The sequence below is a fragment of the Chiloscyllium punctatum genome, chromosome 4 (assembly GCF_047496795.1).
Source record: "Chiloscyllium punctatum isolate Juve2018m chromosome 4, sChiPun1.3, whole genome shotgun sequence".
In the NCBI taxonomy this organism is placed as follows: Eukaryota; Metazoa; Chordata; class Chondrichthyes; order Orectolobiformes; family Hemiscylliidae; genus Chiloscyllium; species Chiloscyllium punctatum.
Window position 1 is genome coordinate 50970259 of NC_092742.1, and position 20374 is coordinate 50990632.

At 38.7% G+C, this 20374-nt stretch overlaps 1 protein-coding gene across 2 annotated transcripts in view; it reads left to right on the top strand.

Annotated features, from left to right (window-relative positions):
* Positions 1–19651, top strand: part of atl1 (atlastin GTPase 1) — a 60309-nt gene extending 40658 nt beyond the window's left edge. Inside the window, exons 8-14 of one of the 2 annotated variants that reach the window (XM_072568681.1) lie at positions 777–915; positions 1105–1232; positions 6807–6863; positions 11207–11278; positions 13343–13774; positions 15180–15194; positions 19008–19651. In XM_072568681.1, the coding sequence (XP_072424782.1) occupies positions 777–915; positions 1105–1232; positions 6807–6863; positions 11207–11278; positions 13343–13774; positions 15180–15194; positions 19008–19115 (951 nt within the window). In that variant the 3' untranslated portion in view covers positions 19116–19651. The remainder of the gene's footprint in view (positions 1–776; positions 916–1104; positions 1233–6806; positions 6864–11206; positions 11279–13342; positions 13775–15179; positions 15195–19007) is intronic. The other variant, XM_072568682.1, reaches the window with a different exon arrangement.
* The last annotated feature ends 723 nt before the right edge of the window (positions 19652–20374 follow it).

Sequence of the window (20374 nt, forward strand, 5' to 3'; positions counted from 1 at the left end):
GTTTTCACCTTTTCCACTCCAGAAGACAACTCCATCATAAGGAAGAATTGGTTTTTTTTTGATGACCCATCACCAAATCACTTAATTAAACAACTAAAAAATAACAATTAACAAGTCACCTGGGGCAGTGCAACTAAAACAAAAATGAAGAACAAGGGAAGGATTAGATCAAAGTGATGGAGGGGGAGATAGCACCTTACAACAAGAGCACCTCCAGAACCCAACTCCTTTTTTATTTTAACTTAGACCTCCACCAAATCACCTGTGTTACTCACTAAAGAAATAATAAGCACTGACCACCAGTGGCAGTGAAATAATAACAAATATAGGGGAGATGGGAAGAGAGAGAGGGCAATATGTCAAACTTGAGTTGGTGGCAGCTTTTTCAACGAAGAGATGTTATGGCCTACCTTTGGAGCAGGTAGGAATTGAACCCAAGCCTCCTGGCCCTGAGGAATGGACACTCCAGTATAGCAGAGGAACTCTTCAAATTCAGCTCTTTTTCTGTAAATCAACCTGTTCAGAGCTGTTATTACACATTTTTGGAACACATGAGACTTGAACCTGGGCGTCCTGCTCTCAATCACCTCTGGAATTGTTCTGCTTTACCCTTAAAGGGATCTACGTTTCAAACACTGACAGAAACTGTTTCTTTCATTTTACTGTTCAGTGAATTAAAAGCAAGGACCTAAAACTTGAGCTAATTCCAGATAACTGAGCAAATTTTACTTACCTTTCACATTTGATTTCTTTTGCCCATACAAACTTTATTCCAGATTTCAGAAAATCAGCATGAAGAACTACAGAATGTCCGGAAACACATTTATTCTTGTTTTACAAATATTGCCTGCTTCCTGATGCCACACCCTGGTTTGAAAGTGGCTACCAATCCCAATTTTGATGGACGGCTAAAAGGTATTCATTCATTACTCATTGCTCATTTACTTCAGATCCATTTCAAAAATGTCTTCACTGATGTATTTAATATCTAAAACTACAGGCTTCTAATCATTCATTTATTTATTTGTAGACAAGTAATTTGTTATTGCATAAAGATACATGATTTCGGACAAACTCAAAGAATGTATGTGTATTTTTGCTTAGAAATAGATGAGGAGTTTATAAAACACCTGAAGGTGCTGGTTTCTTGGCTACTGTGTCCTGAGAACCTTGAGCTGAAAGAAATCAATGGGAATAAAATAACAGGTCGAGGGCTTGTGGAGTATTTTAAGGTAATGTTATAAGTGACGATTTTTGTCGTAACTTGGTATGTTATTAATATAGCCCATTTTCATAAGTTTAGTGATCACATGTTAATTTTTTTCTTTCCTTTGTAGACAACGTCCACCCCAGAGAACACACTTTTTTTGTTATGCATACAATTGTCATTTGCATGCTATGTACAAACATTTACAGAAACTTGCCAGGAAAAATGTTGTTTTACTTGCACTGGGATTGAACCAAAGTACAATGTTCTTACTCTATATTGGTAGTTTGTGATCTCAGAGCTTGGGGGGAGGAGGGATGATGGATACGAGTAGAGATTTGGAGTGCAGTGAAGTAGAATGCTGCGGACTTTTCCGAGTGACTGCCTCAAAAGTACAATCTAGAGAAAATATTTCATCCACCAGGGCATGGCTGAACCTAAAAAATATTTGAAAAATTAGAATTGACAGGTTGAGAACTGATCAATAAAGAGGCCGTAGAGCTCTGATCTTAAGAAAAAAGTTATTGAGGTGTGCATTAGAGCACTTCTGTGGCAAATAAATAAAACTCTGACCAATAATTGTAATAAATTTTAATTAGTAAAGGATCTTGCTGACAAAGAGTTTGATCAGTGAGTAGGTTTCTGTAACAATAATAAATGAAACTATTTGAATATTGAATTTAGTTGTCATCTCCCAGGGTAACAGTTAACTATCTATTTTTTCTAGTTTTCATCTTTCTACTTATTCCTTACTGGTCCATAGTCATAGGTATTGGACACTTTCCAATACATGTCTAAACAACCATTATTCACTGTGGGTCTTCACTTTTTATTGACTGGTGCTAGACGTTGCACTAAGTTGTCATGACTGAGCATTACGTGCCCAAATCTAACCAACATTCAAACATGTCCATCTGGCAGAGGCCTCTGATTATTGCTTAAGATAAGAATCTTGTAAGTTAATCGTTGTTTTAAGTGTGGCCTACAGAGAATCTGCAATAGTGAGTAGAGTAGGTTCGTTCTTGATTACATGTTTTTGGAGATATGTCTCTTGATTAAACTTAAAATATAAGCCATAACTATTAATTTAACATGGGGCAGTGTTTGTAGAGGAATAAGATTGTGTTATTTTCTGGGTCTATAGATTGTGAGGGAGCAAAAATGTCTTTTAATAGAGTGATATGTACTTCTTGTCAGAATGGGGATTTTAAAGTGTGTTTAAGGATTACTGCAGATTATATCTGCCATAAATGCTGTTGGCTGCGAATCTTATCAGATCAAATGGATTGATTGGAGAGATTGATTAGAAGTGATGAGGAATTTGCAACAGCAACAGTATGTGAAGAATGGCAGTTATAGGAAGGGGGGAAAGTCTCAGATAGAGTCACATAGATGGGTTAACTCCAGGAAAGGTAAGAGAGGTAGGCAGCTAGTGCAGGAGTATTTTGTGGATATACCCATTTCAAACAGGTATGCTGTTTTGGAAAATGTAGGGGGTGATGGATTCTCAGGGGAGCGAAGCACAAACAACCAAGTTTCCGGTATTGAGACTGGCTCTAATGCAACGAGGGGTACGTCGGGTTCCAAGAGATCAGTTATGTTAGGGGATTCTGTAGTCCAAGGTACAGACAGACGTTTCTGTGGCCAGCAGCAAAGAAGTAGAATGGCGTGTTGCTTCCCTGGTACCAGGATCAAGGATGCCTCAGAGAGGGTGCAGAATATTCTAAAAGGGGAGAGGGGCCAGCAAGAGGTCATTGTCCACGTTGGAACCAATGACATAGGAAAAGAAAAGGCTGAGATTCTGAAGGGAGATTACAGAGAGCTAGGCAGAAATTTAAAAAGGAGGTCCTCGAGAGTAGTAATATCTGGATTACTCCCAGTGCTACGAGCTAGTGAGGGCAGGAATATGAGAATAGAGCAGAATAGAGCTAAGGAGCTGGTGTATGGGAGAAGGATTCACATTATTGGATCATTGGAATCTCTTTTGGGTTAGAAGTGACCTGTACAAGAAGGACGGATTGCACCTAAATTGGAAGGGGATGAATATACTGGCAGGGAGATTTGCTAGAGCTGCTCGGGAGGATTTAAACTAGTAAGGTGGGGGGTGGGACCCAGGGAGATAGTGAGGAAAGAGATCAATCTGAGACTGGTACAGTTGAGAACAGAAACGAGTCAAACAGTCAGGGACAAGGTAGGACTAATAAATTAAACTACATTTATTTCAATGCAAGGGGCCTAACAGGGAAGGCAGATGAACTCAGGGCATGGTTAGGAACATGGGACTGGGATATCATAGCAATTACAGAAACATGGCTCAGGGATGGACAGGACTGGCAGCTTAATGTTCCAGGATATAAATGCTATAGGAAGGACAGAAAGGGAGGCAAGACAGGAGAGGGGGTGGGATGGGGTGGCATTTTTGATAAGGGATAGCATTACAGCTGTGCTGAAGGAGGATATTCCCGGAAATACATACAGGGAAGTTATTTGGGTGGAATTGAGAAATAAGAAAGGGATGATAACCTTATTGGGATTGTATTATAGACCTCCTAGTAGCCAGAGGGAAATTGAGAAACATACTTGCAAGGAGATCTCCGCTATCTGAAAGAAAAACAGGGTGGTTATGATAAGAGATTTTAAATTTCCAGACATAGACTGGGACTGCCATAGGGTTGACGGTTTAGATGGAGAGGAATTTGTTAAGTGTGTACAAGACAATTTTCTGATTCAGTATGTGGATGTACCTACTACAGAAGGTGCAAATAAGGCAGGGCAGGTGATTGAGGTGTCAGTGGGTGAGCACTTTGGGGCCAGTGACCATAATTTTATTAGATTTAAAATAGTGACGGAAAAGGATAGACCAGATCTAAAAGTTGAAGTTCTAAATTGGAGAAAGGCCAATTTTGATGGTATTAGGCAAGAACTTTTGAAAGCTGATTGGGGGCAGATGTTCACAGGTAAAGGGATGGCTAGAAAATGGGAAGCCTTCAGAAATGAGATAACAAGAGTCCAGAGAAAGTATATTCCTGTCAGGGTGAAAGGTAAGGCTGGTAGGTATAGGGAATGCTGGGTGACTAAAGAAATTGAAGGTTTGGTTTAGAAAAAGAAGGAAGCATATGTCAGGTATAGATAAGATGGATCGAGTGAATCCTCAGAAGAGTATAAAAGAAGTAGGAGTATACTTAAGAGGGAAATCTGGAGGACAAAATGGGGACATGAGATAGCTTTGGCAAATAGAATTAAGGAGAATCCAAAGAGTTTTTACAAATATGTTAAGGATAAAAGGGTAACTAGGGAGAGAATAGGGCCCCTCAAAGATCAGCAAGGCAGCCTTTGTGTGGAGCCGCAGAAAATGGGGGAGATACTAAATGAGTAATTTGCATCAATATTTTCTGTGGAAAAGAATATGGAAGATGTAGACTGTAGGGAAATAGATGGTGACATCTTGCAAAACGTCCATATGACAGAGGAGGAAGTGCTGGATGCTTTGAAACACATAAAAGTGGATAAATCCCCAGGACCTGATCATTTGTACCCTAGAACTCTGTGGGAAGCTAGAGAGGTGATTGCTGGGCCTCTTGCTGAGATATTTGTATCATCGATAGTCACAGGTGAGGTGCCGGAAGACTGGAGTTGGCTGACGTGGTGCCACTGTTTAAGAAAGGTAGTAAGGACAAGCCAGGGAACAACAGACTAGCGAGCCTGACATTGGTGGTGGTCAGGTTGTTGGAGAGAATCCTGTGGGACAGGATATACATGTAATCGGAAAGGCAAGGACTGATTGGGGATAGTCAACATGGCTTTGTGCATGGGAAATCATGTCTCACAAACTTGATTGAGTTTTTTGAAGTAACAATGAGGATTGATGAGGGCAGAGTGGTAGATGTGATCTATATGGACTTCAGTAAGGTGTTCGACAAGGTTCCTCACAGGAGACTGATTAGCAAGGTTCGATATCACAGAATACAGGGAGAACTAGCCATTCGGATACAGAACTGGCTCAAAGGTAGAAGACACGGGGTGGTAGTGTAGGGTTGTTTTTCAGACTGGAGGCCTGTGACCAGTGGAGTGCCACAAGGATCGGTGCTGAGTCCTCTACTTTTTGTCATTTACATAAATGATTTGGATGCGAGCATAAGAGGTACAGTTAGTAAGTTTGCAGATGACACCAAAGTTGGAGGTGTAGATTAGATTAGATTACTTACGGTGTGGAAACAGGCCCTTCGGCCCAACAAGTCCACACCGCCCCACCGAAGCGCAACCCACCCATACCCCTGCATCTACCCCTTACCTAACACTACGGGCAATTTAGCATGGCCAGTTCACCTGACCTGCACATCTTTGTATTGTGCGAGGAAACCGGAGCACCCGGAGGAAACCCACGCAAACACGGGGAGAATGTGCAAACTCCACACAGTCAGTCACCTGAGGCGGGAATTGAACCCGGGTCTCTGGCGCTGTGAGGCAGCAGTGCTAACCACTGTGCCACCATGCCGCCCATAGTGGACAGCGAAGAGGGTTACCTCAGATTACAACAGGATCTTGACCAGATGGGCCAATGGGCAGAGAAGTTGGGGAGTGTTGCTGAACAAAGAGACCTTGGGTGTGTAGCTTCATAGCTCCTTGAAAGTGGAGTTGCAGGTAGATAGGATAGTGAAGAAGTCATTTGGTATGCTTTCCTTTATTGGTCAGAGTATTGAGTACAGGAGTTGGGAGGTCATGTTGCGGCTGTACAGGACATTGGTTAGGCCACTGTTGGAATATTGCGTGCAATTCTGGTCTCCTTCCTATCAGGAAGATGTTGTGAAACTTGAAAGGGTTCAGAAAAGACTTACAAGGATGTTGCCAGGGTTGGAGGATTTGAGCTATAGGGAGAGGCTGAACAGGTTGGGCTGTTTTCCCTGGAACGTCGGAGGCTGAGGGTGACCTTACAGAGGTTTACAAAATTATGAGGAGCGTGGATAGGGTAAATAGGTAATGTCTTTTCCCTGAGATCGAGGAGTCCAGAACTAGAGGACATAGGTTTAGGGTGAGAGGGGAAAAGTATAAGAGACCTATGAGGCAACATTTTCATACAGAGAGTGGTGCATGTATGGAATGAGCTGCCAGAGGAAGTGGTGGAGGCTGGTACAATTACAACATTTAAAAGGCATTTAGATAGGTATATGAATAGGAAGGGTTTGGAGGGATATGGGTCGGGTGCTGACAGGTGGGATTAGATTGGGTTGGGATATCTGGTCGGCATGGACGAGTTGGACCGAAGTGTCTGTTTCCATGCTGTACATCTCTATGACTCTATGGTCAGTTTTGTTTCAGAATCCATTGGTAACACTTCAGCTACCACCAATGCTTGGTTCTGCCATCTTAGTACACAATGCAAATCAAATGTGGTTCATTCTTTGTATGTGCATGACAAGGTTACTGATGAGAAACTTACAAAGTCGTCATCTCAATCTGATGTTTGTCTTTACCTTTAACCCAGCAGATAAAATGTAATTAATTCATTCATTCATTCATTCATGTTGAAAATATGACAGTTGTTATGACTTGCTGTTAGTTACCAGTGAACCAGACTATTTCCTGTTTAATTGTACTGCAGGCATACATAAAGATCTATCAAGGGGAGGAACTACCTCATCCCAAGTCCATGTTACAGGTACGGTAGCTCCATTACTACTAATTTTACTTTACTGCTCAACAGCTATTTGCTTGCTCATTACTTTATCTATAACCTTCTCAATTGTGTAAGAGGTTGTACAATGCTTAGTCTATTTCACATTGTAATACTGTGTGGCTATTGTCTGTAAAGTCAAATTAAATTAAAATGCACTAATTTTCTTAGCTAATGAATTCCTTGCTGGAACATGCTTTTTAATTTTTGAAGATGTAACGTTATAAAAGAGCACATGACGCCAAAGAACTAGCAGATGCAGGGTCAGTTCTACCTCCGCTAAGTTCCTCATATCACCTGTCATGCTTTAGAGAAGTTTTTAACATAAATCAAGAATTTCTTGTTTAGAAGGTAAGATTAGGGTAGAGGGAAGAGAAGGAAAAGGAAATTAGATGAGAAGTCTCCACCATATGCTCCATTATAAATGGAGGTGAATAGGGCAAACTCTGAATTTCAGTACGTTTACAACAAACCGTTTTAACCAGCACCTTATGAATCTGCACTCTTGATAAGCCAGCAAAAATGATGTACCTCAAATACCATGAAGTTTACTCTGTCCAATTATTATCACCTTTCAGTCATTCAGTATAAATATACTTCTTCAATTAAATGTCTGCATGAATTATCAACAATTTCTCCTTAAATATCCTAATCTACCGCAATATCCAGGTAGTCAGCCAAGGGGGCAAGTGAGAAGACTCGTGCTATTAAGTTTTATTTAAGGCAAAGTTGCATTACTATTGAAGTGATTCATGCTATAAATATAGTATAACAGCAATGTATATACACCCTGCACTAAGTTTCTATTACTTAATGTCTTTTTACATTGATTATGTGGACCTTTTTATTATCTGGAATATTTGATCAACCAACACACTCCTGGTCCCACAGGTGCTGGTTAATAAAATGTTTGAATTATTTCTCTTGGACTACCCTGGTTTCCAGTCCAATATTTGGTTCTAGTCAAATCATTATGGAAGCGTTGCCTGGTAACACAGAACTGGGAGCAAATAAAATAGATTGAAACACATTGTCTCATACATGTGTCAGGAGAAACCAATTACAAATTAGTTGAGCAATTTTAGTATAATAATTCCTAGATAGCAAAGTACTTTGCACATTACAGCACAAAAGGCAACCTCACAATAGAGATTTATAAAGGATACTGGTAATACTGGCAAAGGACAATAACAATTAATCATGCAATCCAGAAATATATTTATATATAGATCAGATCAGGGAGGGGTGTCAGAGACCTTCCTCAAAAACGTTACTTCACCAGCAGGATATTTATAATCATTATAACTCACTAACAAATATGATTCTCCAGGAAATTCCGTGTCACTGGTCAGTGATCCTTGTGTGGCTGATTAGCCTGATTCTGGGGTTGCATCTCCAACCACGCATTTGGCTGGTGTTTCTGGGAGGTAAAGTGGTCTTTGACCTTGAGATAATTGGAATTCCTTTCTCTAGTTTCTATTCTGTACTTGCTCTTGCCAGCTGGTGTTCTCAAAGAATTGTAGGAGGCTCAAACAGAAGGTTCCTCCAAGTCTGTTTCTTCTGAATGATGGTTCAGAATGGTGCATTCTTGAGGTAAGCCTTCAGAGTCTTAGAATCACTTCCTTGCCCCTCTTCTTGGTCAAGTGATTTCCTTGAGCTGATCAAAGAAGATTTGCTTTGGCACTCAGAACTCAGGCAGCCTAAGAGCACATGGCGGGCCCAGCAGACTTGCTTTCGGATGATCATGGCCTTGATGTTGCTGTTGCCTTCTTCAAAGATGCTGATGTTCGTGTGCCTTGTCTTCCCATCTAATACAGGGAATCTATCTCAAAAAGCCTTGATGGTGCTTCCCCAGACCATTGAGGTAGTGTGTACAAATTATTCAAGTTTTAGAACAGTGGGCAGCATGGTGGCACAGTGGTTAGTGCTGCTGCCTCACAGCGCCAGAGACCTGGGTTCAATTCCTGCCTCAGGCGACTGACTGTGTGGAGTTTGCACATTCTCCCCGTGTCTGTGTGGGTTTCCTCCGGGTGCTCCGGTTTCCTCCCACAGTCCAAAGATGTGCAGGTCAGGTGAATTGGCCATGCTAAATTGCCCGTAGTGTTAGGTGAAGGGGTAAATGTAGGGGTTTGGGTGGGTTGCACTTCAGCGGGTTGGCATGGACTTGTTGGGCTGAAGGGCCTGTTTCCACACCGTAAGTAATCTAATCGAACATAAAAGAATCAGAAGGACGACTTCCTTACACACAAGGATCTTGGTATCAGGATGGATATCACAGTGTTTGAAGACTGTCATCCTTGGGTATCTGAAGATGGTGTTCATTGATTGGATGTGATATTGGATATTAGCATCAATGTCAAACTTAGATGTGAGGTGATTCCCCAGATAAGGGAAATGCTTCACATTTAGGAGGATTACTCTGTTGACCTTCATGGAGGGATGGACTGGAATTTGCCCTGAAATGGGTTGGTAAAAGTCTTCTTGAGGTTGAGTCCAGTTCTTTGGTGTGCTTCCACAAGGCCGTTAAGTGAGGCTTGAAGGTTCTCTTCTGAGAGACTAGTAGTAATATTGTCATCTGATCCTGATGTTAAATGAGCAAAGTCAGTTTTTTGATAATGAATCCAATTCAGTCATTCCTGGATTGATCCTTGGGGCTTCCTCTCCAGAAAAAGGTGTAACCACCACCACCATCTTCCCCCAGTTGATCTTCGCCTGCTCTTCGTGTCTCCTGCAGGGCAGCAATATCAGTATTGAAGTGGCTGAGTTCATGGGCAACAAGGGAAGTTCTCCATTCAAATGAATATTGTGCCCCTTTTCCATGAGAATTCATACATTCCAGATTCCGAGGTTCAGTTTTGCTCTGACTTTCGGACCACAGCTAGGTGAGCTCAATAGATGAGATTTTCCATCCAAGGTGGAGGTGAAACCAACTATTTTTAGGACTCCTTCTCCAGGTGGAGCAAACAGAGTGGATCTGGAAGAAAGCTGCTGAGTTATGAAGGAAGGTGCAAAATGCCCTCCTATTTCTATTCCAAGAGGGAAATGACTGAGTCAAACTCCACTGCCTATGTGTCGGTCTGAAGCAAGGGATTTCTAGATCTCTCAATCCTGTCCTTGTCACCTCTCGCTGATCGCTGCAGGGCTTGTATTGTGCACACATAGGAAGTTTGAATTTCTCTAGGTAGATGCCTTGTATGGGACATCATCTAATATGGGAATTCTATTGCACATCAGACATTAATCCTTGACAGAAGGTAAATGTAGTTCCAGTGGCAAATAAATCTCAATGGCTGGTGATCTCCCTATGCTGCAGCATTCATCTGCTGTTGCAGCTATTGATATTACACAGATATCATCTTCCTGAAATATCATTGAGGACTTGTTTTAGATTGTGCTTTTTCTAGTTCTTGCCCTCCAATCTCACCATCATGGGTGGTCCTTCCTAGAGTGGAGATCAATGGAACACTCAAACCTCTCCACCACAGTAAGATGGCTTGGGGTATTTAAAATATCCACAGAAGTTTTACAATTATTATATCCGCTGCAAGAAATTACTAAGGCATTCAGTTTCACTGTTTCTCAATCATGGGGTACGAACTAATATCCTTTGTGTTACCAGTCTAGTACCATAGCCAGTATATGATGCACCTTATGATGTGGAAAATATCGTACTGCTGTAGTGAAGAATATGCTTAGGTGACAGCTGTACAAATGTTCTCAATTATGAATAATGAATTTAAGTGAAGTTTAATAATGAATGGGTATATGGAGGGATCATGATATCAGGGCTGAATTACTGAAATTGAGGATAAGTTTCATAAAGCTCACCTGTATTTCATTGTGTGCAGAAGAGAAATGTGATTTAATTGAAGTATGAAAAATGTTAGAGGAATTTAATAGGATAGATGTAGAAAACCTGCTTTTTTTGGTGGGGAAATGTTGAGGAAACAAGTTGCATCAATCAGCCAGTCCATCAAGCCTTCATGGTGTAATTTATACAAAAACAATCAGCGGCTGAAACCAGGCAGGCACCTACATAATTACCTAGAGGAAGGTAATGTACAGAAATATCCTGTGGTCAGGTTTGTATTATTGATTGTTCTGAGGTGTAACTGATGATTACTGATATATAATATCCCAAGATATTAATACAAGTAAAATCTGTTACTTAGAATTTTAGGAAATTAAGGGAATTTAATAGACTTATTACACTTTGATTTCAAATTCCTTCTTTTTATTTCTGATAACTACCGTTTGTTTAATGCAGAGTGACAAAAGTTAATACCAAATTTGATCCAATCAATCTTTTGTCCCTTCACATAACTTAGGCCACAGCAGAAGCAAACAATTTAGCAGCTGTTGCAGCAGCCAAAGATCTGTACGGTAAAAAAATGGAGGAGGTAAGGAAGCCATATCATTTTAACATGCAAGAAACTTGTATTGCTGTTCTTCAAAGGTAGAAAATGTAGTCATTTAATGTGTGCATAGTTATGACATTCTAAGTATTTGGGGAAGAATTATTTGAACACTGTTTGAAAGTACACTATTTGAATCTAGCTACACTGATCGAATGGTCAGTTGCCCAGATGATCAAATTACTGTATAGTCGATTTCCTTGTATAATGCGCAAGATAAACTAAATTTCAAATTCATTTCATCCTCTTGATTTAGACCACAATTGGTGCCCTACTCAACACAAATCAATTATTCAAATAGCTAAAATTGAATTTGACAGCAGAATTTAAGGATTACATTGACATAGTAACAACAAACAATTACTGGGGGCTAGGGGAGTAAGTAATAATCAGGGAGGTTTCCGTGCACATATTCCACCTGATGCCATGAGACCTCATGGAGTAAACATTGAGGACTCCAGGGACGGCTCTATACTAACTCTATCACCACCTTTGGTGGATCTGTTCTACCAGTGGGACAGAACATAACCCAAAGATAGTGGTGTCTGGAGCATTTTCTATGCAAATCATTCTGTGAGTATGGCTTTGTTAGGCTGTTGCCTGACTAGTCTAAAGGGCTACTCTCCCAATTTTGACACAAGCCCCCATACATAAGATGTTGTAGCCACAGTATGTGCATCACTGGTCCAATCATTTCTGTAGTGAATTGTGAGCCTCCTCAGAATGTTGATCATGGGGCTACAGCTAGGGTCATGGCATTAAATATCAAAGACTGTGGGTTAGGTTCTCTCTTTTTTTCGGAGATGGTGTTACCTGCCAGTTGTGTCCAAGTGTTTTGATAATAATCGGCCAAGCCTGGAAATCACATTTGAGCACAGACAGCTTCACTATTTGCAGAGTTAAAATTGGAATTGAAGACAATACAATCAGCAGTGAACATCCCATTTATGGCCTTTTGATGAAGCGAAGGTCATTGACAAAGTATCTGAATAATGAAGGAATCCAATTGTGTGTGTGTGTAAGAAAAAATTGTAATTGTTTCAGCCAGCAGGGATGAGTCAGTGGACCATCTCTGCCTTCTCCTGAGGTCCCACTATCACAGAAAACACTTTTCTTCCAGTTCAATTCAATCCTCACAATGTGAAGAACGATCAAATGCTTTATATATAGTAAAAACTGTGGGCTCAACTGTCCTACTCCTCTTGAATCACAAGTAGTTTTGTTAACACACTTAGCTTCCCCCAAAGCTGTCTGTCTTGTTTCAGGTGCTAGGTTTCTCCGTTGATTGACACATCTGGTTGCACCCAGTGCACCCAAAATCAGATGCTGCAAATTTGCTTTCCAACATTTGGTCAGCTGTGTTTAAATTGTCCTCCCTTCTTAAGCCTAGAGGTCAGTAGATTGGAGCCAAGTTCTCAATACGCTCAGAAAATTTCCCCAACATCCCCTCTGTGCACCCATGCTGATGCCATGTGCTGATCCTTATTAGATGCCCCCTCTATATTTAATCCTCCCTCAATTTTTTTTCCTCGCTTTCTTGCACCAATGACGTTCAGAAGATTAATCTTTAATTTCTGATTAAAACAACTCTGAAAAATTTGCAGCCCAATCTCCAGCCTTTCATATGTTGCCCTGGAATTCCCAGGAAAGTTGGGAGGTGCAGGCCCTTTAACAGAGCCTTACCTATCTGCCAGCTAATGATATAAAAGTAGGCTTTCTTGATAAATAACCACTAGCAGCCAGAAGATCCCAATCTCCGTCTCCCCGGTCTGCACATTTGTCTTCTACTGTACTAGGCCTCACCAGGATACAAACCTGCAATGCAAGTGCCTCACACCGGGTAAATGAAAATGCCACCCATCCTGAGCCCCACAGGAGTAAAAACACTGTGTGCACTCTTCCTGTCAAGCCCTGGGGCAAAGTGCAAGCCTATTGCAAGATGTCTGATGACAACGTTATTGAAATGCTTGCAAATGTACGACAGCACTGGTTATTATTATTTATTCAGGGGCACATTTTTATTCTTATCTTACCAAATTTGTCCTGTAGATCTGTGGAGGAGACAAACCATTCCTTGCACCAAGTGACCTCCAGAGTAAACACATGGGGCTCCGAGATGAAGCTGTTAAATTATTCCGTGGAGTTAAGAAGATGGGAGGAGAGGAGTTCAGTCGCCGTTATTTGCAACAACTGGAGAATGAAATTGATGAGTTGTACATAAACTACATAAAACACAATGATAGTAAAAACATCTTCCATGCTGCCCGTACACCAGCCACTCTATTTGTGGTGATATTTATTATGTATGTAATAGCTGGAGTGACAGGATTTATTGGAGTGGACATTATAGCCAGTTTGTGCAACATGATAATGGGGCTGGCACTGATCACCCTGTGCACATGGGCATACATTAGGTATTCTGGAGAATACCGAGAACTTGGAGCTGTCATAGACCAAGTAGCAGGAGCCTTATGGGAACAGGTAAGTGTGTTGCTGATTCTTTTTCTACATTTCTGAGATAATAGTCTTTTGCGGTTTACGTGACTTGAATTACATTCCAACAGCTTTGAAATAGTGGTGTGGTTTTTATTTAATCTGTAACTTTTTTTTAGTTTTAAATGGTAATTTTTAATAAGTTTACAATCTTGGTTTTGAGGTCTGAATATTGATACATGCAACTGGTTACAGTATAATTTAGTAAAAATTATTTCTAAACAGCACCACATTAATCCTTTTGATATGGCAGTTACATTCACAGTTAAATCACTATGGCTGCCACACTCATGCACATAATTGAATTGCCACTCTGTCCCAGAATGGGTCAGCTGCCTGTCTCTTATCTGCCCGGACACATTGTCAGAATGTACTCAGAGTCTTTCCTGATGTAATCTCATCAAAATGAGACTAACTTTTCAAAATTCTTAACTATTTGTAAGAGCGTGTCAAAAGGAACTGATACAGCAAAAAATATTTAAGGTCAACAATATATTTATTAGTTATATTTAACAATAATAAGACAACTAATTGAAATATATTTTGAAAGCTAAACCTTGATCTTGTCTGTTGATATAATACTTATCCATATACAACAAATAATAATTTTCCAACATTTTCTTATTTTAATTGATTAACCATACTGTTAAAACAGTGCATTTATGTTAGTGGTTATGGTGTTGGATTTCAAACCCAAATCAGTCTGCTCTCTTTCGGGAATTTTTATTAAGTCATTTTGGTCACTAGATGGAAGATCATTCAGTCTTAGGAGAAGGTAAAGCTGACTTAACCCATTTCTTACTAAAGAATAGCATCTGATACAAACAGGATAATATTCTGATGTGAATAGAAGAAATGGCCAAATGTAAAGCTCAGACTGTGTAATTTCCTTGTCTGAAGGAGAGAACATAGAAAGAAGGGAGGAAGTGGGCATGAATTTATTTTCTAGTTAGAGATGCAATATGAAGGACTGAGGAAGGCCACCACCAGGGTGAAAATAGTAAAGGAACACAAGATAAACAAGGATGTAATATCTAACTAAAACTCAAATTTAGGCCTGAAAAGCCGATAGAATGCAGAGGAAATAAGTGAGGGTACATTCAGCGGAAGAGTAACCATGTAGAATTGACAAAAGAGATAACAAAAAAGGCTACATAGACAAAGATTGGAACAGTGGGCATCTTATAAAGGTGGAATACAACAAGTAAATATAGAAAAATATATTACAAAAATCTCATTTGTTCATTTAAACCCTTACCTTAAAAATAGTTGAAGTAAATGCAGTGTGTAATGAATTAAGAATGTTATACTTTTGCTTGTTGTTTTACAAAAATGGTATTTGGATTAGCTTTCTCCTTTCAATACTTTCTCTCTCCTTTCTGCAATTCCATAGGGAAGTACTAATGAGGTAAGTCTTCATTTATGTACTATCTTGCAATAGACTGCAGCATAAAATCAAACAAATTTCATTGTGTGTCAGTCTTTTGCCTGCATTTTTAGATTCTCTTTATTAAAATCATTTTCATGGTGCTTACTACCAGATAAACATTTTTACTTAAGGAGGTTTAAAGTTTGATACATTTCCATAAAATCAAATTTCTCCTAAATTTTCTGTAATATTTAATGCCATACTTGTGGGTCAGGAGGAGCAAGAAGCTTCATATGCCAATCCCTTCAAGTGCACATTCACTTGAGTAAACAAATTTGCAGAATACATTCAAATTGGTCATTACAAACACAGAAGCCTATAAACACAGAAAAGGCTCTTTGGCCTATCAGGTTTGCACCAGTCAAAAACAACCACCACACTATTCTAATTCTATGTTCCAGAATTTGGCCCATAGCCTTATCTACCTTGACAACACAAGTGCACATATAAATACTTCTTAAATGTTATCAGGGTTTCTGCCTTTACCACTCTTATAGGCAGTAAGTTCTAGATTCCCACCACCCTCTGGCTGAATGTCTTTTCTCACATCTCTTCTAAACCTCCTGCCCCTCACCATAAATCTATACTCCTAGTTTGATCTCTCTATCAAGGGGAAAGGTTTTTCTTGCCTACCCTATATATGATTTTCATAATTTTATATGTCTCAAATACACTAAGTAATGTATGATTCATTCTATAAACTACCATTACATTTCAAACGGTAATACATTTAGACATTAGACTAAGTAAATGACACTTGTATTTTTCAAGATTTCACCTTAAGTATATTTCTTTCCCATTTTTGAAATATTATAAGTTCGACATAACAATATTGACAGAACCTTCTAAATCTGAAACTGCCCCTGAGCTATGAGTCTGGCTGTGATGATTCAATCTTTGATTCACCATTTTTCCCATCTTCTCGGCCCATCTCCCAGTCAGTGGAGGCAAAAATTTGGAAATCATGGATTCAAACTTGGACACGTTATTACATTATCGAAAATGCAGACAAACATATTGACTTTTTACACCCACCTGTCTTTAAAACCAAAGCAGCACTGAAGATATTCATTTGCCTCATCAAATCTGCACCAGCTGTATCAAAGATCATTCCAGTTAGTGCCACACCCCACTCTTTCCATACCTTGCATTTTCTTTCACGTTTTTTCAAGTACTTGTCCGTTTTTGTTTTGAAGGTTACTATTGGATTGATATTCAATACCTTATCAGGCAGTGCATTCCAAAACCTAAACAGTGAGCTTTGATAATCCTGAATTCAAACAGTGTATGCCTATTATTTACAGAGAGAGAAATCATTATACTCAAAAGCAGAAAATCATCAAATTTGCAGTCAATTACGTGTTCTTCCTTTACACTATACCAGAGACGTTTTAGTTAGCTGCATTAATACTCACTGTCGTGCAGTGGCTAATTAAATGGCTACATGTTGTACAGGACTACATCAGGGAAGTTGCTCCTGAACAGACTAATTTAAAAGTTAGAATTTTAAAAATTAATTCATAAGATATGGATGTTATTGCCCATCCCTAATTGAGAAGGTGGTGGTGAGCTGCAGTCCATTCTGGGTTGGTACGCACACAATGCTATTAGGAAGGGAGTTCCAGGATTTTGATCCAGTAATAGTGAAGTAACTTTGTGATGGTTATGATTTTAGATTGCAGGTTTAAAACAGTCCTGATAATTGAATCAGTTTAGAGAGACAGGTTGACAAACCCAGCAAAGTTCACCTTTGAGAAATCGTAATGCAGCAATTGTCTTAATCTGAATATCCAAGGACATAGTGGACAACAGTTACTCATGGCGCATTTGGAAACGTGTTCTGTAGGATTATATAATGTTATAATTCATAGATAATGCTGGGGACTTTCAAATTGATAAAAAAGTAAAATTAGACCTTCAGAATGCATTTTTGAAACTAATTAGAAAAAAAAATGAGGAAATAAACTGGCAAACTAGTTAAATTATTGAACATCTTCTTGGAGACACTAGTTGTTCATCTCATAATGTTCATGCCCCTTGCCGTACAAGATACTTTAAATGTCAGTTTTATTTCAGATTTCAGAGATTTACACCAAAAGATCGAGGTTTGATCCCCATTACACTGAGGAAGCTGCATCCTACCCTTGATAGGAAATCGCAGCACTTTGCTGATGTTGGCAAATAATTGCTAAGGACTTGCCTTCTGATAAACACTTGAGCATAAATAATCAACATGACTTAACCTAAATTGTAAGTGAGATTCCACCACCTGGAGGAAGAATTTAAATAGGGTACTTTTGTTTTGCCATCTTAATGTATTGTTTCTAATATTTTACATTTGTACAGATTCACTGCATTTTGGGTTTAACTGTTTAGTTTTATCAAATCTATTCAATATTGAATATTTAGTGAAATATTTTGACTATCAATAATGGTAATCATGTACCTAAACACTTGCTGCATTTCAGCTGGGGTGAAACTGGTATTTCCTGCCATGACTGTGTAGACCATTGTTGGCCAGTAGTGGGTGCTGAAGCTATGATTTCAGGATAAGCATTATTATCAAGCCAGCATCATTTTACAATATCTCTACTGATTCTTCAAAAGAGAAAGCAGTGAACTTTGTCATAATTCATGTATTAGCTGATACCAGTGTAAATTTACACAAATATCTCATTTGGATTTTTTTTCTGAGTGGTAACACTAAGTAGGAACTAATTTTTTGAAGGTTATGTCTATTTAATTACCTTGTTAATTAATATAATATTCAACAGAACCACTATTAAAACTTGTGTTTTTTAAAACCTTTGAAAACATAACACTTTATTTTATTCTCACCTCCATATTTGTTAACAGAAGCATCTATCCTGTGCCTCTCTAGCCACACAAGGAATAACAAGAAATGCATGCTCTAGAGAATCACAACTCTAAAGCTCCAAATAGCATGCTATTGTATCAGGCCTAGTGGTGTTATCATTAGACTGTTAAGTCAGAGGCATTTATAATATTCTGGGGACCCAAGTTCAAATCCTGGATGGCAGATGGTGACTTTTGAAATCAATTACAAATCTGGAACTAACAATGACCATGAAACTGTTCAGTTCTTGGGGGAAACATTAGTGGTTCACTAATGCCTTTTAGGGAAGGAAACTGCTGTCCTTACCTGGTCTAGCCTCTATATGACTCCAGACCCACAGCAATGTGGCTGACTCTAAAAGGGATGGACATTAAATGCCGGCCTAGTCAGCAACACCCATTCCCAAGGAATTAAAAAAAAACAAACTACAAAATCTACAATCTTGCAGCAATAAGGTGCCTCATTTATCTACACTCTCTTGCAAGAAGATTTCAGGCATTCATTGTCTCAAATTGCAGAAATGCAAATCTCTACATCAAAATCAATTGTCAAAGCTAATTTGTTTATTGCAGCAAAATACAAAATTATATACCCCACCTCTCTACTAAAATTAACTTATTTAGGGAAATCTGGCAAATCTGATCTATTCTGCTTTGAGTAAAGGTTTTATTGTTTGTAAATTAAAATACCACCCTCAAACAAATGAAAATGGCACAATCATTTTGTCAATTGTAAAACTCAAGTTGACCAACTATGACAACTATTGACTACATGCTTAGATCAAAATGAGATTGAATCATGATTTTAAGTTCAGTTTAGTTGTGATGTTTATAAACAGCGATTTACTGGTCCTGCAAGCAGTTTTGATTGAACTACCTGTATTTTGTTCTGCTGGTTTTTGTGAGCATAATGTAAGTTGTTTTTGTTCCAAATAGGCTCTTTTCAGGCTATATGATGCAGCTACAAGCCACAGACACATTTATCACCACACCTTCCCTGCAGCACAACCAGAAAGCAATGCAGATACCAAGAAGAAAAAATGAATTGACTGGATTCCTCTGCTGCACACTCACAAGGGAAATCTTTCATTATTATTGTGCATTCCCATGCCACTAATCCAAGAAGTGCTATATAAATGGAAAGCCAATGATATGATAACTTGTAACTGAATGAAATCACATACCAACACTGATCACTGTGCTGGTTTTCACTTATAGTTATGTTGCAAATTGTAATGTGAAAATGTGCTAGTTTGCATGATTTTGTTAACTGTTGAAATGAGTCAAATGTTCTTCCATCAAGAATGTACAATTAATGATTATTTTAATCACTTTAATGAACTTCTGGCACCTGTTTTTTTTCTTTCAACTGAACATTTGTCTTCCATAAGAACTTTAATTTTCAATGTAAGCACTGCACATTTAAACATTTACTATTTATTGAATGTTAAAACCTGTTTTGGAACTCAATTTCTTTACTGTCTTAAGATTGCAATATAGTATATGTTAAAAAAAACTTTGCTCATAGCTACAGCGAAATATTTCCACCCATGAAAAATAAATTTGTTTTATTACTTTAAGTCAGTTCATCTTAATAAATCATTGTGTCCTGATAAAATATTTAAGTCACCTTTAAATGCAACATTTACTTCAGTTTAAGACCAAAAATAGTAGCCAGCAAGACCAGATTAATATGTTATTATTACTTTGAGTAAAAGAGCACAAAAACATGAGATACAATATCTAAATTAATTAATTGCTGAATTCTGTTCTGGTTCTGTTTCCATTCTGTAAATAATGGTTTCTATGCACAAATGTAACCCTGAATCTCCAGAGAGCAGGTAGTTTCACATCATGGAAAATAATTCAAATAATCTGCTCGAGGTCAAAAAGTAAAGAAATTTGTGAAATGCGGCAAAATAGTCCATGAAAAAGAGGTTTCTGAAATTCATTTCAATTTCACCCTTCACCAAAAGCAATTTTAACTTGTGGTAATACATGTATACTTGTCCAGATATACAGGAAATCAAAATTGAAGAACAGTTTCCAGGTAAAGCTATTACTTTCTGGTCTTTTGAGTGCTACCAAATATCTTTGTAAACTTTGAGCCAATCACTAAGGGAAGCTGAAATTTACCAATAGGAAATATAAAAGTTAAATATTTCATCAAATAAAGCTCATAAAACCCATTACCCAAGTACAAATAATAAAAAAAACTGCAGATTTATCAAACCTCAGCTGTGTCCAACATTGGATGTGATCCTCTAATTGGAAACATTTGCTAAATAACACTGTGCCAAGAG